Source organism: Mixophyes fleayi, chromosome 9 (assembly GCF_038048845.1).
Source record: "Mixophyes fleayi isolate aMixFle1 chromosome 9, aMixFle1.hap1, whole genome shotgun sequence".
Lineage (NCBI taxonomy): Eukaryota > Metazoa > Chordata > Amphibia > Anura > Limnodynastidae > Mixophyes > Mixophyes fleayi.
Genome location: NC_134410.1, coordinates 21,364,904 through 21,378,693, shown reverse-complemented (window position 1 = coordinate 21,378,693; position 13,790 = coordinate 21,364,904). Strand labels below are relative to the sequence as shown.

The 13,790-nt window shown below is 40.8% G+C and overlaps 1 protein-coding gene across 4 annotated transcripts in view; it reads left to right on the top strand.

The window, feature by feature from the left end:
• RYR1 (ryanodine receptor 1) overlaps nucleotides 1-13,790 on the top strand; it is a 114,950-nt gene that overhangs the window by 96,926 nt on the left and 4,234 nt on the right. For all 4 annotated transcript variants that reach the window (XM_075186856.1, XM_075186855.1, XM_075186854.1 and 1 more), the window contains 11 exons: nucleotides 426-650; nucleotides 826-956; nucleotides 2,145-2,187; nucleotides 2,266-2,396; nucleotides 4,148-4,208; nucleotides 7,409-7,555; nucleotides 8,227-8,361; nucleotides 9,964-10,120; nucleotides 10,298-10,362; nucleotides 10,736-10,836; nucleotides 10,936-10,987. In XM_075186856.1, coding sequence (XP_075042957.1) covers nucleotides 426-650; nucleotides 826-956; nucleotides 2,145-2,187; nucleotides 2,266-2,396; nucleotides 4,148-4,208; nucleotides 7,409-7,555; nucleotides 8,227-8,361; nucleotides 9,964-10,120; nucleotides 10,298-10,362; nucleotides 10,736-10,836; nucleotides 10,936-10,987 — 1,248 coding nt within the window. The remainder of the gene's footprint in view (nucleotides 1-425; nucleotides 651-825; nucleotides 957-2,144; nucleotides 2,188-2,265; nucleotides 2,397-4,147; nucleotides 4,209-7,408; nucleotides 7,556-8,226; nucleotides 8,362-9,963; nucleotides 10,121-10,297; nucleotides 10,363-10,735; nucleotides 10,837-10,935; nucleotides 10,988-13,790) is intronic.

The following is a 13,790-nucleotide window of genomic DNA, read 5'->3' as shown; positions in this document are numbered from 1 at the left end:
TGCTGCTGATCCTGTATTATGTAGGTGGGACTTTTTCAGCTATTGCAGACCTCTGTCAGACACCCCATATTGGGTCTTTGGATCTTTGGACCAAGTACTGTTGCACCCCACATTGACATCCCTGATCCCCATCAATCCATTGCTATTACCAAGTTTGGAAGTCTCAGCATAGTTAAATATTAATTTTGGGTTTTTCGAACAGTAGCAACAAGAAGGGCAGGGGAAGGGATTTGATCAGTGGATTGTTTGTGTGACCCACTCCTCCTTGTATCAAATATCCTGACCCAGTTAGGCGATTGTCTCTTCTAACTCATAATTTCCCCTTAACCTGTCTCAATTATCCATATCAAATCTCGCTACTCCTCCCACCAGTTATTATTTTCTGTGCAGTGATCCTTTAATTCATGTTGAATTGATCTCCACAGGTGTCTGATTCCCCAAAAGGTGAGGATGACTTTGAAGGTTCAGGAATGGAGGAGGATCTACTCAGTCTTGACGATGGAGGGGGTGACGATGATGATGAAGAAGAGAGCATTGTATACTTCTTCTTGGAGGAAAGCACGGGTTATATGCAACCGACGTTGAATGTTTTGTCCATAGTTCACACGCTCGTTGCCTTCCTGTGTATCATTGGCTACAACTGTCTAAAGGTGAGGCCCATGTGCAGAAAGAAATGGTATCCATGTTTTATGACTGCTATATGGTCCCTACTCCAGTGTTGGCTTTTCTTGTGTTTCTACCGTTCAGCAAACCCAAAACCTCAAGAGAGTAGAACTAGAGATTAATCAGTTGTCTGTCTCACATATGGTTTTTTCTGCTCAATAGGTTCCTCTGGTCATCTTTAAACGGGAGAAAGAGTTGGCGCGTAAACTTGAGTTTGATGGAGTCTATATCACTGAGCAGCCTGAAGATGATGACATTAAAGGACAGTGGGATCGCCTGGTCTTGAATACACCGTGAGTCTTCAGTAGGATGGAAGATGATAAATATACAAGTTAACCTGTGCATGATACTCATGCATTCTAGTCAAATCAAGCTACTTAAGGTGTTAAAAAGGTTCTTGTCATGCATTTGGGCCATAGCCGAGGCCTCAACCACCAACCACTCCCCACTGTCACCCCCGGCAACCACCAACCACTCCCCACTGTCACCCCCGGCAACCACCAACCACTCCCAACTGTCACTTATCCTTCAAGAAATATATATATATTTTTTTAAAATCTTTATAAACACTTTTAACAATTAACAAATTTAATTAACAAATTAAAAACATCTTAGTATACCAAATTTCAGCCCTTTCTGAATTTTCTTTTCCACACACACTAAGAATTTAGTAGGTCAGTGTATAACTCCGCCCAGCAGGTAGCGCTGCAGCTTGGTTTTATTTTTTCCACACACAGACAGACTAACACACGCCACTAGACATTTATATTATAGATAATTTTTTTTCTTGTATAAAACTTGTAGAAAAGACCTCTGGTTCTAGCTCCTCTTTTCCCGGAGAGTGTGATATGTAAGTTTTACCAGGTCTAGATAGCTATAGAATGCTATTTATTTCCAATATGTGTATAAAGTTTCTGGATTATGCATATACAAAGAAAGTTAAGTTTTTATAAAAACAAAGCTGGAATATCTTCCATAAATCTGCAGTTCTGGAGAATACGTTACCAAGACACAGTATACGGACAGGAAGTAGGGCTATCTGAAGTAGCATTGATCATGAAATTGTCATATCAGTTATGATAGGCAGGGATAGGGCTTTTAATGAACCCTCAAGCAAATATATTTTAGTGCCCCAATGTTCAGCCAAACTAAGATAGAGGAAAAATAAATTAATACAATATTGTAATATGTATATTGACATTCATGATAACATATACTAATATTAGAATAACATGCTAAGACTGGAAGAACTGGTTCTAGTAGCCCTCTGTAGTTTGTTGGTCAGGTTAAATTACTTTTTGACTTCTTGACCTTTAACCACCAGAGTCCAGTGGATCATGGGATCTTATTAAGACTATGTTTAAATTGTTGAACTATGTATTTCAGATGCTAGATTAAGGACTGATATAGTATATGAACATATAAAGATAGAAGATTGTGAAGATTTATATAGGAGTCTTTTGTTTTACAAACTTTTGCAGATCATTTCCAAGCAATTACTGGGACAAGTTTGTCAAGCGGAAGGTAAAGGCCCTAAACGCATCAACATAATTTCAAATTATTTCCACCCCTGTCGCACAGTAACCCATCTTTCCCTTCCAGGTGCTGGATAAATATGGAGACATCTACGGCCGTGAGAGGATAGCGGAATTACTGGGGATGGATTTGGCCAGTCTGGAAATTACCTCTCAAAATGGGAAGAAACGAGAACCAGATAAATCTTTGCTAACATGGTGGGTTTATACACGCCCTCTCGTTTCACCTCTGGCTGACCAATATCCTCTTCACCAATCCTCTTACGCTCACCACCTGGCCCTCCACCCAAGCTCCTTGATCTTCATAGTTCCATGAATTTTAAGAACCATCTTGTTACTTGTTACCCTTCTTTTCCAACAGTGTAAACCAGTTAATTGAGATAAGGGTGACTTTGTCAACCTTTTTTGGTACCACCCAATTACAGCTGAGTTTGGTAGGAAGATATTGAGTATTTATAGAGCCACCTCTCACTGACGTACATATTCTCAACTCTTACTATGGAATGATATTTATTTTGCCATTATTTATTTCCTATTTTCCTAGTATAACTTTAAGATACCCAATATTATAACTTGGTTACCCAATATTATGATTGTTTTATCTGTATATGTAATTGCTACAGATAGTGAGTCTAATTCCAATTTTTTTGACATTTTGCTACATTCTTTATATTTACAAAGTGAATTTTCTAGTTCATTATTTTTGTTTGAAGACTCCTAGTATTTGTTACCATATATTTGGTATTGTTCCTGCCACTTTTAAATTTACGCACCTCCTTATCACTTCTTGCCTTGACTAAGGGTAAACATTTACAGAAAGTTTCTCCCGATGTATAATCATTAATGATTTTACCAATGACTGAAAGTCCCGATTAGCAGACTGATTCATGTGTACACACTATACACGTTTTACTAGATTCTACAAGATTTACCTTCAGATCTGTGCTCTTCATCTGTCATAACCATCAGCTGAAAAGATTGTGACTCTGTAAACTCTATGAAGATCTGCCTACACTGTTGTTTGTGAGTGCGTACACACTGAGGAATTTGAATATCATCATTAGATCGTTGACAGAGATTTTTAGTCCGTCTATAAAATCAAATCAAACGATATGATGTGCTTTGGAACGATAATCGTTGTTTGTGGGAGTGTACACATTAATGCGAAATCGGGGTGAGTGGTCGTTTATCGTGTGATTGGCTTGATAATCTGGTGAATAACCTGTAGTGTACACAGTCTAAGTCCTGTTCCCTGTCTACATTATCTTGCAGACTGTGTCTATCTTCATGTTCGCTCCGGTTCCTATCTTAAAATATCCTCCAGTAGTCTAATCATCTTCTCCCCCAGCACAGCTGCAAAATCCCCATTGAGATGTAGCCCCATAGGCAAACCGAGGGGGGGGGGGGGTTCCTAGTTCCTGGAAACCCCCCTCCAAGCCTGGGTCATGCATAATTGAGATGGCTGGACACTGCCCCTGCTTCACACGGCTCTGCTTGAAAAGGGAGAGTTGCGTGCACCTAACAGTAGTGCACGCAGCATTGCCCATGTATATTATGGGGATAGGAAAAGTTGGAGAGCAGCCAAGCACTGTCTAATATTATAGCCATGCCCCCATGCATGCTGGTCACGCCCACTGGCGTCGTGGTGGGGAAACCCCCCTCTACAAATTCTGCGTTGAGCTCATCCCTAGAGCCTGTAGTGACAAATTGACTGATCCAAAAACTCAAACCTACTTTTTATACCAAAATCTCAGACACTTAATTTTCTCTCTCTCTTGTTGTCTTTCCAATGTAGCACGTGTAGGTAGATGTCCTCTTTATATCACCCCTCTCCTCTATCTCACATTTTATTCTAACTGCAATCTCACATTTATTATCTCTCACCAATGTGCTCCACCACATATCCAGATATGTCCTAACTCATGATTTTCTTTTTTTTCCTCCTACAGGATCACCTCAATTGACATAAAGTATCAGATCTGGAAATTCGGAGTGGTCTTTACAGATAATGTAAGCGCTGCTTGGAAATTAGATTACTCACTGTGATCAGGTCTTTCTGTAAACATTTTATTGAAAGTGCAAAACATGGACGTTTAAAGCTTTGCAGACTGTGGAAACTGTGTACCGTATTTCCCCATGTATAAGGCGCTCCCATGTATAAGACGCACCTTTATTTTGGCCCCGAAATGTGAAAAAAATATAAAACATATTACAGTAGCTGTCAAAAAAGGCAGGGAGAGTGTAATGGCTGACTGCTCTGATTGTGATCAGAGCAGCCGGGCAGCACACTCTCCCTGCAATCGCCACTCTGCCTGTCCCCCGCCTGCTGGATCCCCTCCTGCTGCCACTGTAACGCTGTCCCACTCCCCCTCGACCCCCCCCCCCATGCATCCCCACTACCCCTGTATAAGACGCACCCAGGTTTTAGACCCAAAATTTTGGGGAAAAGGTGCATCTTATACATGGGGAAATACAGTATTTGTCATCTTAGAGCATTAATTAACCCACCCCACATCTTAGTTTTGGGTTCGGCCTCTGGGAAATGAATCTGCTACCACTTTGGTGGTATTGTGAATCTGATTGGTCATGCAAATGGCAGAGAGTGTGAAAATCTCTTCACAGTCCAGCATACTTTTATAGATTTGAATGTTTTTGTTAGATTGGTCAAAATGTGCCTAAAATGTACTTTCCTGAAATAAAGTGCACCTGAGAAGTGATAACAGGTGGGTCTGTGTACTAAGGCAAAAGCATTTCCATTCTTTCCTCCATATTTGCCTTGTCTCTTTCATTTAGCATGGCCGTCTACTGGGGGTGTGGCAAGGGAAGGAGTCAGGGTGAGGCTGAGGTGCACACGCATAGATATGAGATTAATCATTACCATGCAGCATGTGCACCGTTCTCTCTCCTCTACCATGTGCCAAAATCCCCCATTTTTTGAGCAGCGCTGATCAAAAATCGAGTACTGCATAAGACTATGAACACTAGTGTTGTTTTGTGAGGGAAAAAATGCTCTAAACAGGGAACTTCCCCCTAAATATGCCCTCTTCAATCTCATTTAAATAATGAAATAATGAGATGTAATTTTTGTGAGTGGAGACATAAGTAGGCACATTCATACCCACATTCAACATGGTGGCTAAGTGGTTAGCACTTCTGCCTCACAGCGCTGGGGTCATGAGTTCAATTCCCAGCCATGGCCTTATCTGTGTGGAGTTTGTATGTTCTCCCCGTGTTTGCGTGGATTTCCTCCGGGTGCTCCGGTTTCCTCCCACACTCCAAAAACATACTGGTAGGTTAATTGGCTGCTATCAAAATTGATCCTAGTCTCTCTCTCTCTCTCTCTCTCTCTCTGTCTGTCTGTGTGTGTATGTTAGGGAATTTAGACTGTAAGCTCCAATGGGGCAGGGACTGATGTGAGTTCTCTGTACAGCGCTGCGGAATCAGTGGCGCTATATAAATAAATGTTGATGATGATGATTCAGCGAGAAATGCCCCCAATCCGCACAGTTCCTCCTTCCTCAGCTTGTCTTATAATAATAATAATAATAATAATAATAATAATAATAATAATAATAATAATAATAATTAATTAATTATTATTATAAGCATAGATTTGTAAGGCGACACAGTGCTGCGCGGCGCCGAACAGTAGGAAAAACAGTACATACATAAAACAGGGACATACAAGGTAGTCAAAATAAATACTAGAAAAATTGTATACGAGTAGGAGTGAAACTCCACAGAAATTCACTCCAAAACTCAAACCCTAATGGCGCTAATGGTTAAATAATAAAAAATTGAAATAACAATAAGCTGCAGTCACTGGGGATATAACCAATATACAGACAAACAATAAAGAAAAATGTGTCTGCGCTGGAACAATTAATTACCAGTAATTAAACCTCAAAAAAGTCGCATTCTCGTCTAAAAATGTAATTACAATTTAATATCCAAAGTAAAAATAAATATACAAACATTCAATATTAAATAAGATAAAAAAAAACATAATTAAAACAGATGACCAGTAATACTAGATGAAATCTTATCATCTGTGATAAAGAATTCAAATGTGCACCTAGGTCTGCAGATTCTGGATGTAATAATATAAACAAAAAGTATAGAGCCACATACTTAAGAATATAAAGGTCAGCTGCAGGAAATGTTAAATTCACTCGGCTGGCTTATAGCCAGCTACTCACAGTTAGTGTACTACTTGCTAGTAGTCATTTGCACGGAAGAAGTCTTGTTAGGTGCAAGTGAGAGGTGGCTCAGGTCAGAGGTAGATGTAGGAGGGTGGGAGGAAGTGTATTGAGATGTATGCAGAAGTGGTGTTGTTGAGGACTTTGTAGGTAAGGGTGAGTAATTTAAATTGAATTCTGGAGGACACAGGGAGCCAGTGTAGGGATTTGCAAAGTGGTGCAGCAGATGTGGAGCGGTGAGAGAGGAAGATCAGTCTTGCGGTAGCATTTAGGATGGATTGAAGTGGGGATATATGGGTGTCGAGAATGCCAGTTTTGGTAGCATGTTGAGTAAGAAAAGGGCGTATTCTGGCAATGTTTTAAGGTGGAATCGACAGTACTGCAAGAGAGTCTGGATGTGAGGAATAAAGCAGAGGGCGGAGTCAAGAGTGACACCAAGGCAGCAGGCTTGGGAGACTGAGGAAATTGTGGTGGTATTGACAGTGAGGGAGATTTTAAGGCAGGTGGTGACTCTGGCGGGAGGGAAGATAATGAGCCCTGTTTTGGACATGTTGAGCTTTAGGTAGCGTTGGAACATCCATGTAGAGATAGCAGAAAGACAGTTGGTTGCACGAGATAGTACAGAAGGGGAGAGGTTAGGGGAAGAGATATAGATTTGGGTGTTACCATCGTAGAGGTGGTACAGGAGGCATTTGGTCGCATTTGTGAATATCTAGGCACAAATATAATATGCATTGCGGGAAGTGCACGTTTTGCACTTTCGTAAAAGTTAAATATTTAATACTTTTGCTGATTTTTAAAAGATGAGACATATAAATGACTTATTTCAGAGGATACCTGGTGCATATTGAGGTACACCAGTCGATGAGGCAGGTGTTATGTAGATTTGAGGGATATAAATATATTTGACTAAACACGAATGGCAACGGTAGATAGGATATTGTTTTATGAAATCTTAGGATGCTCTTGCTGTCTGTGGTATTATTGACATTCTGTATCTTTGACCACCAGACTTTCCTGTACCTGATGTGGTACTTCGTCATGTCCCTCCTCGGCCACTACAACAATTTCTTCTTTGCTGCCCACCTGCTGGACATTGCCATGGGCGTGAAGACCCTGCGCACCATCCTGTCCTCCGTCACACACAACGGCAAACAGGTTTGAGTACAAATTCCTAACCCATCAGTCTGTGTTCTCCTCTACATACTGGTAACAGTCCAAGACAACAAGTCCATTTTTTCATCTCTGCAAGGGTCCTTTAGTATTTAAAATCACGTACATTCCTATATTTGTAAGGAGGACTAAACACTTAAAATTTCAATCAATTGGAGGTGTGTGTTACCCAAAGTCCAGGATCATTTGTTGCACTTGTCTAGTGCAAAATGTTATTTCATGAAAGTAGCGGTTCTAAAGGGGTAGGAAGCCAGACTGTGATGTGACATTTAGACTTATGCACACATTGCACCTCTTCAGTTTTATTCTGCCTCCCTACACATGTAGGCACACCTTTAGTTTGCCAAAGTGTCCCCCTATAGCAGAGAATAGGTATGCACCTTGAAACGTGCGGAGCGTACCACCACCAATGCGTTTTGTGCGATGCGCAACAAGTGCACTTTGTACATTAGGTCCATTGATGACTGTACACTTGCATGTATGGATTACCTTGCACATGCAACTTATTTCTACTCTTGCTAGAGTTTCTCTTCCTACACCTAAAGGAGGGAACTGCTCTTCTGGACTTGTAATCTGTAATTCCTTCCAACTGTAGTCAGTCAGCCCTCACTGTGCCATGGTTCCTCATCTTGTTTCTTTCTTTTATATTTCCCCAGCTCATGATGACAGTCGGACTCCTGGCAGTTATTGTATACCTATATACAGTGGTTGCCTTCAATTTCTTCCGAAAGTTTTACAACAAGAGTGAGGATGAGGATGAACCGGACATGAAATGCGATGACATGATGACTGTGAGTATGCCTGTATTGTACATGTTATTCTACTTGTCTATCCATGTGTACTCATCTACATTAATCTACCTGGCTGCCCTTTAGAATAGTCTTCCTGTTCATCCATTCTTACAATGCCTGCCCAGTTACTATATTCTGGTAGGCCTCTGGTGTTTGAAATTAAATGGAGGAAACAATTTTCTGTAGCAAACAAACTTCCGGTAGTTTTTGAGACAGTAAATGCACTATCTTGAAACATTAAATTCTCTTACTCTACTGATAACATAGCTGCCAAGCAGAGAGCACTTAAGTAATTGTATAAGCAAAAAAAGAACACAACAACCTATTACTGAAATAAGTAGTAAAATATTCAGGTAAACTAAACTCTAGTTTAACTTAACGAAGCATAAAATATTTCTTCGTTTCTTCTGTTATTAATCATCTTCCTTGATGGGGAACTAACTAGATTCTTTAATATTTGAATAAGTTAAATCTTCTCACCCATCACTTTTCACCTTAAATTCACAACAGTCCTGAGAATCTGCATTGTTCTGTTCATGTTAGGGAACCATTTATATCCTGCTTAACTGTAATTAGACTTAATGTTGCAATGTGATGATTCTTCACACTGGGCATGTTCATTCTTCTAAAATAAACTGTTTGATCCTCAATCAAGTTGTGACGAACACCCAGCTTGTCTCAGATACAGCAGTTTGAAACAGCTGGCCCTGACTGGAGTTACCTTGGTCACTTACCAATGAATACACCTTTTTTGCCACCACAAAGGATTTACTATGGCGTCCTTGCGTTCACAAAAGCCACTTGTTAATGTTTTACACTTAAATCACATACACATTTAGAATGAGCCGCACTTGGCTTTGTAAGTTCACAAAGAATCACAGAGAATATGCTAAATTACATGTATTTGATCCGAAAAATGTTTCCAAGGCTTAATTACAAAACAGTTAATAACAAGACATACAAAATAAGTTGCACAAATAAGTTTCAGAAATAAAATAGGAAATAAAACTAGAGTCACTAACTTACTAGTCTAAGACTTGGCGTGAGACGAGTACACTTTGAGAGAGATGGCACATCCTAACCTGGATACAGGTCTCCTCCATAGAAATGCACCATATTACTGGGTAGCAGCTGATTTTTAAACCTTCTCACACTGCTCTCACCCACATCTTTGGCAATTTACTATGTCTACTCAATGTCAGGGCATTTCCCAGAATGACACAGGGCTTTTGAAAATGAGTTATGGATGTCCTAAGATAGGTCTGGAGCTTCAAAGGCCAGGACTTCTCACCTCTGCTGCTCTGGCTGGTCAGACTCTATACACAAACTCTGTCACGCCTCAGAGATGTTATCTCTGTCTGGCCTGGTTATTTTCAAAAGACTCTTGCATAGATCATACTGATGTCATTCAGCAAAATACACTTTAGAAAGGTTACATACAATATACACATTGTCATACAGGAAAATTCAAGGGGAAAATAACAATCAGTGATTAGACATCATACATTATCGTTACACAAGTTAATATTATTATCACAAGATAATTATTATATTGTGTCCCCTCCTCTAATATAAGACATGTCATGTTCCTCCTTCCCACAGTGTTATCTGTTCCATATGTACGTTGGGGTACGAGCTGGTGGAGGCATTGGAGATGAGATCGAGGACCCTGCAGGAGACGAGTATGAACTTTACCGTGTTGTCTTTGACATCACCTTCTTCTTCTTCGTCATTGTCATCCTGCTGGCCATCATTCAGGGTAGGTAGCCGTCGGGTACAAACCCACTTCCCGATCGTAAGTTCAATCACTGATTGTGGAACCAATTCAATTCAACTTTGGTTTAATTAATAAAACAGAATGTGGAAAATCTAAAATAACTCCTGACGCAGCTATTAAAATAATTAGTTACAATGAATACATGGATTCCTCCTACAGGTCTCATCATTGACGCATTTGGAGAACTGAGAGACCAACAGGAACAAGTGAAGGAGGATATGGAGGTGAGGTCTTTTACTAGCTAACATCTGTTCTCAATGAGTCCTTCCGCATCTTTCTCTGTCATTTTTCTTGAATACTCATGTCATTCTTATACCCTGCCAACCGTTGTGTCTCTTTCACTCTCATCCTTCTTTCTTATTGCACTGCTTCATTCTAATGATTGTATCCATGTATTTCTCAATGATCCTTTGATTCTATTTCCCTCTCAATCCTTTCAGTACACTTTCACCGCCATGTATTCATCACCTTCTTCTTCTGCTTCTCGTTACCTTTATCATGCTCCTTTTCATTGCCTCATCTTATTTTCTGTCATGTTTTTACATTTCATTTTCCACCCTTTCTGTCTTCACATTATAATATTGTCTTCTTTCCCAGACCAAATGCTTCATCTGTGGCATCGGAAGTGATTATTTTGATACGACACCGCATGGCTTTGAGAGTCATACTCTAGAAGAGCATAACTTGGCCAATTACATGTGAGCTGTGGGACTGGGAGCAGGGATAGTGACCATGGATGGAATTTAAGTAAAGCAAATGATGGTAAAGGTTCTAATTTGATCTGTGCTCTGTTCCAGGTTCTTTTTGATGTATCTGATTAACAAGGATGATACGGAACACACAGGGCAGGTAAGTGTCTATAAAAATATTAGTATCAAGCCCTTACATAACACCCATTGTGACGTTGACTTTCCAAACTGGTTGGAAAAGACAAAGGGAAGTTATTATATATTATGTAAAACAGTCAACAGCCATTACTATGTGAATCCTATGGGGGTGTGACCGCATGAACCAATAGGAAGCCTGTGCGGAGTCACAGCCTTTTGGGCAGACATATCTGGCTAGTTCACACATTTAACCAGCCGAATAATCTGGAATCTGTTTCACTGAGGAGACCCAGTCAAAACCGTTTTGGGGGGGGGGGGGGGGGGATTCAATTGGCCGCATTACTGTCAAAAGTATCAGGGCCTGCGCACTAATACCGTTTTTATGGTAATAGTGCGCTTAAATACCGTTAAAACGGTAGATTCAATGCTGGCTTTTTACTCGCAGCTTCCTGAGTTGCGAGCAGAAAGCCGGGTTAAATTTACCGTAATAGCGGAAACAGATTTAACGCTGCGCTAATTCAGGGGGAATTGAATTCCCCTCTTTCTTGCAGTTCCCAGGGTTCTGCTAAGGGGATATAGCAATTGGGTTAAACTTTAGCATTTAACTGGGTGTGCTGCTTTAAGTAAAAACCTTGTGGAAAATGCAAATACAACATTTTGTGCAATTATAAAAAAAAAAAAAATGTAATTACATTCAAGTGTCCTACCTTTCCCAAGTCATACCTGCAATTACCAACGCACACACAAACTGGGTAACTGTGCATGCCAGTCAAGCAACATATTCCACACTTAATAACCACAAAAGATAATCATAAGTGCAACAAATTTAATACTAAAAGTAACTTGAACCTAGTATGAAATTGGTAATACTAGGGGGTGCTCAGAGGTTGAAACAAACATAAGGACCCTAAAACATAAACCATCATCACCTACATTGCAGGAAATATATAATTCCTTATTATTGAAGGTCATACAGATAATAGAAAACTATAAATGACAAACATTTTAGCGGGTATATAGAAAATGGTGTCATATGCAAAAATATATTCATAATTCCACATCCACAATATAAACAAGGAAATAATGTAATTAGCCATATAATATAATGAAATACAATTCCTCTGTATAAAACATTCCATTATCCATTTCATATATTGCTTCAAAGATGGAACTCATCCATGATTAGGTAAATTAATGTACATGTAACCCCCTGTCACTGTGTGTAGTGTGGGGTGCAAAGGGTACACAGTGCACCTCCTTCTCAAGCCCTGGCTAGCTGATGGGCATGGGTGTAAATGATCAGGGGGTCCCTGCACATGCAGGTGTTTCTTTGTAGTTAGTGGGACACAGGTAATGTCACTTTGGTGCAGTGTAATAGAAGTCACAATAATTTGGGCGCCAGACCATCTCTATAACAAACTCAACTCTTTATTTACACTCTTCCTCCAGCACGATAATCATAATGGTTGCAGCAATAAAGAAATATATGTACAGCTCCTTACTCTCTCCAGCACAGTTCTTAATGAGCAATACGAATATGGTTGCAAATATATCTCATTACTCCTCCTGCACAGTTCTTAATGTTATCCAGATGTTATGTAACATAAATCATTGGTCTCTCTTACACTCCATACTCACTGCAGATCACCCTTTCTGCAGGGGCACATGCATGGATGCTAATAGGCAGGCAGCCTCTCCTCCATGCAGCTCTGACACACTCTGTGTACCTCTCAACTGCAGCTCACCCCTCCTCTGCGGGGATGATGTCTCCTGTGCTCTGACACGTCACTCTGTGTACTCTCAGCCTCAGGATCTGACACTACAGCTACCAGGCCTCTTGTAGCAGCCCTCACTCCAGGGCCTCTTCCATGCAAAGTGTCCCCCTCTCTCTTGGGTTCTCTATAGTGGCATGGAGTTCTCCCCCTCATCCAGTGCACACATTCCTTGCCCTGGCTCAGTCACCATGCTCAGACTTCCAGGGAATGCTGGGGAAGCCTGGGAGCTTCCACCCCAGGTCCCCAGCTACAACTCTCCTCTTGTGTCTCCCTTCTCAGTTCCTATCCCCCCTTAATGACAGCCCCTCCTTCCTCTCACTTAGTCTCACAGGCTGGGCTGGGTTATCACCATGGTAACCAGTTTATGTAACTTTTCAGAAACTTCTATCTTACCCTCTAGGTGACCCCTCCTCTATTCACTGAGGTAAAGGTTTAACTAAAACACCACTAGGGGGGTGTTACATTCTCCCCCGATTAGCTGGGCACCCTAAACTACACCTAATGGGGCTGCCTAGCTAATCTCACTCACACCTAACTCACATATGACCACACACATGTAAACTTTTCTACATCACTATTGCATGAAAAATCACAGTGTAAAGTGAATACATACATAGCAATACAATGGCAGTATCAATATAAAACACATTTCACATTGCATACCCCACAACACCCCCAATGGATGTAAACATGTGAGTCACAGGTGTCCTGTTTTCTTTCAATGTACATTTAAATATGGCTTTATGCCAAAGCAATGTAGCACCTGCCCATGCCTGCCCATGTCTCCCCCCTCCTGGGTCAAAAAGAGACAGGTGGCTCTCGTGGGCCCCTCCCAACAAATACATCTCAGCAATATATGCAGGGGTGGCATTTGACCAGCAGGGTTGTCTTCCCCCCCTTTCTCTCCAACGTGGACGATCTGCCTTTCTTTGCTCCCCCTAATCCTCCGGAAGGGCAATATACAGACGTCACTTGCACAGCCTGCCTCTCTTTGCTTCCCCAAATCCTCAGGAAAGGCAATATACAGACTGCATTGTAATTGCACCTCAC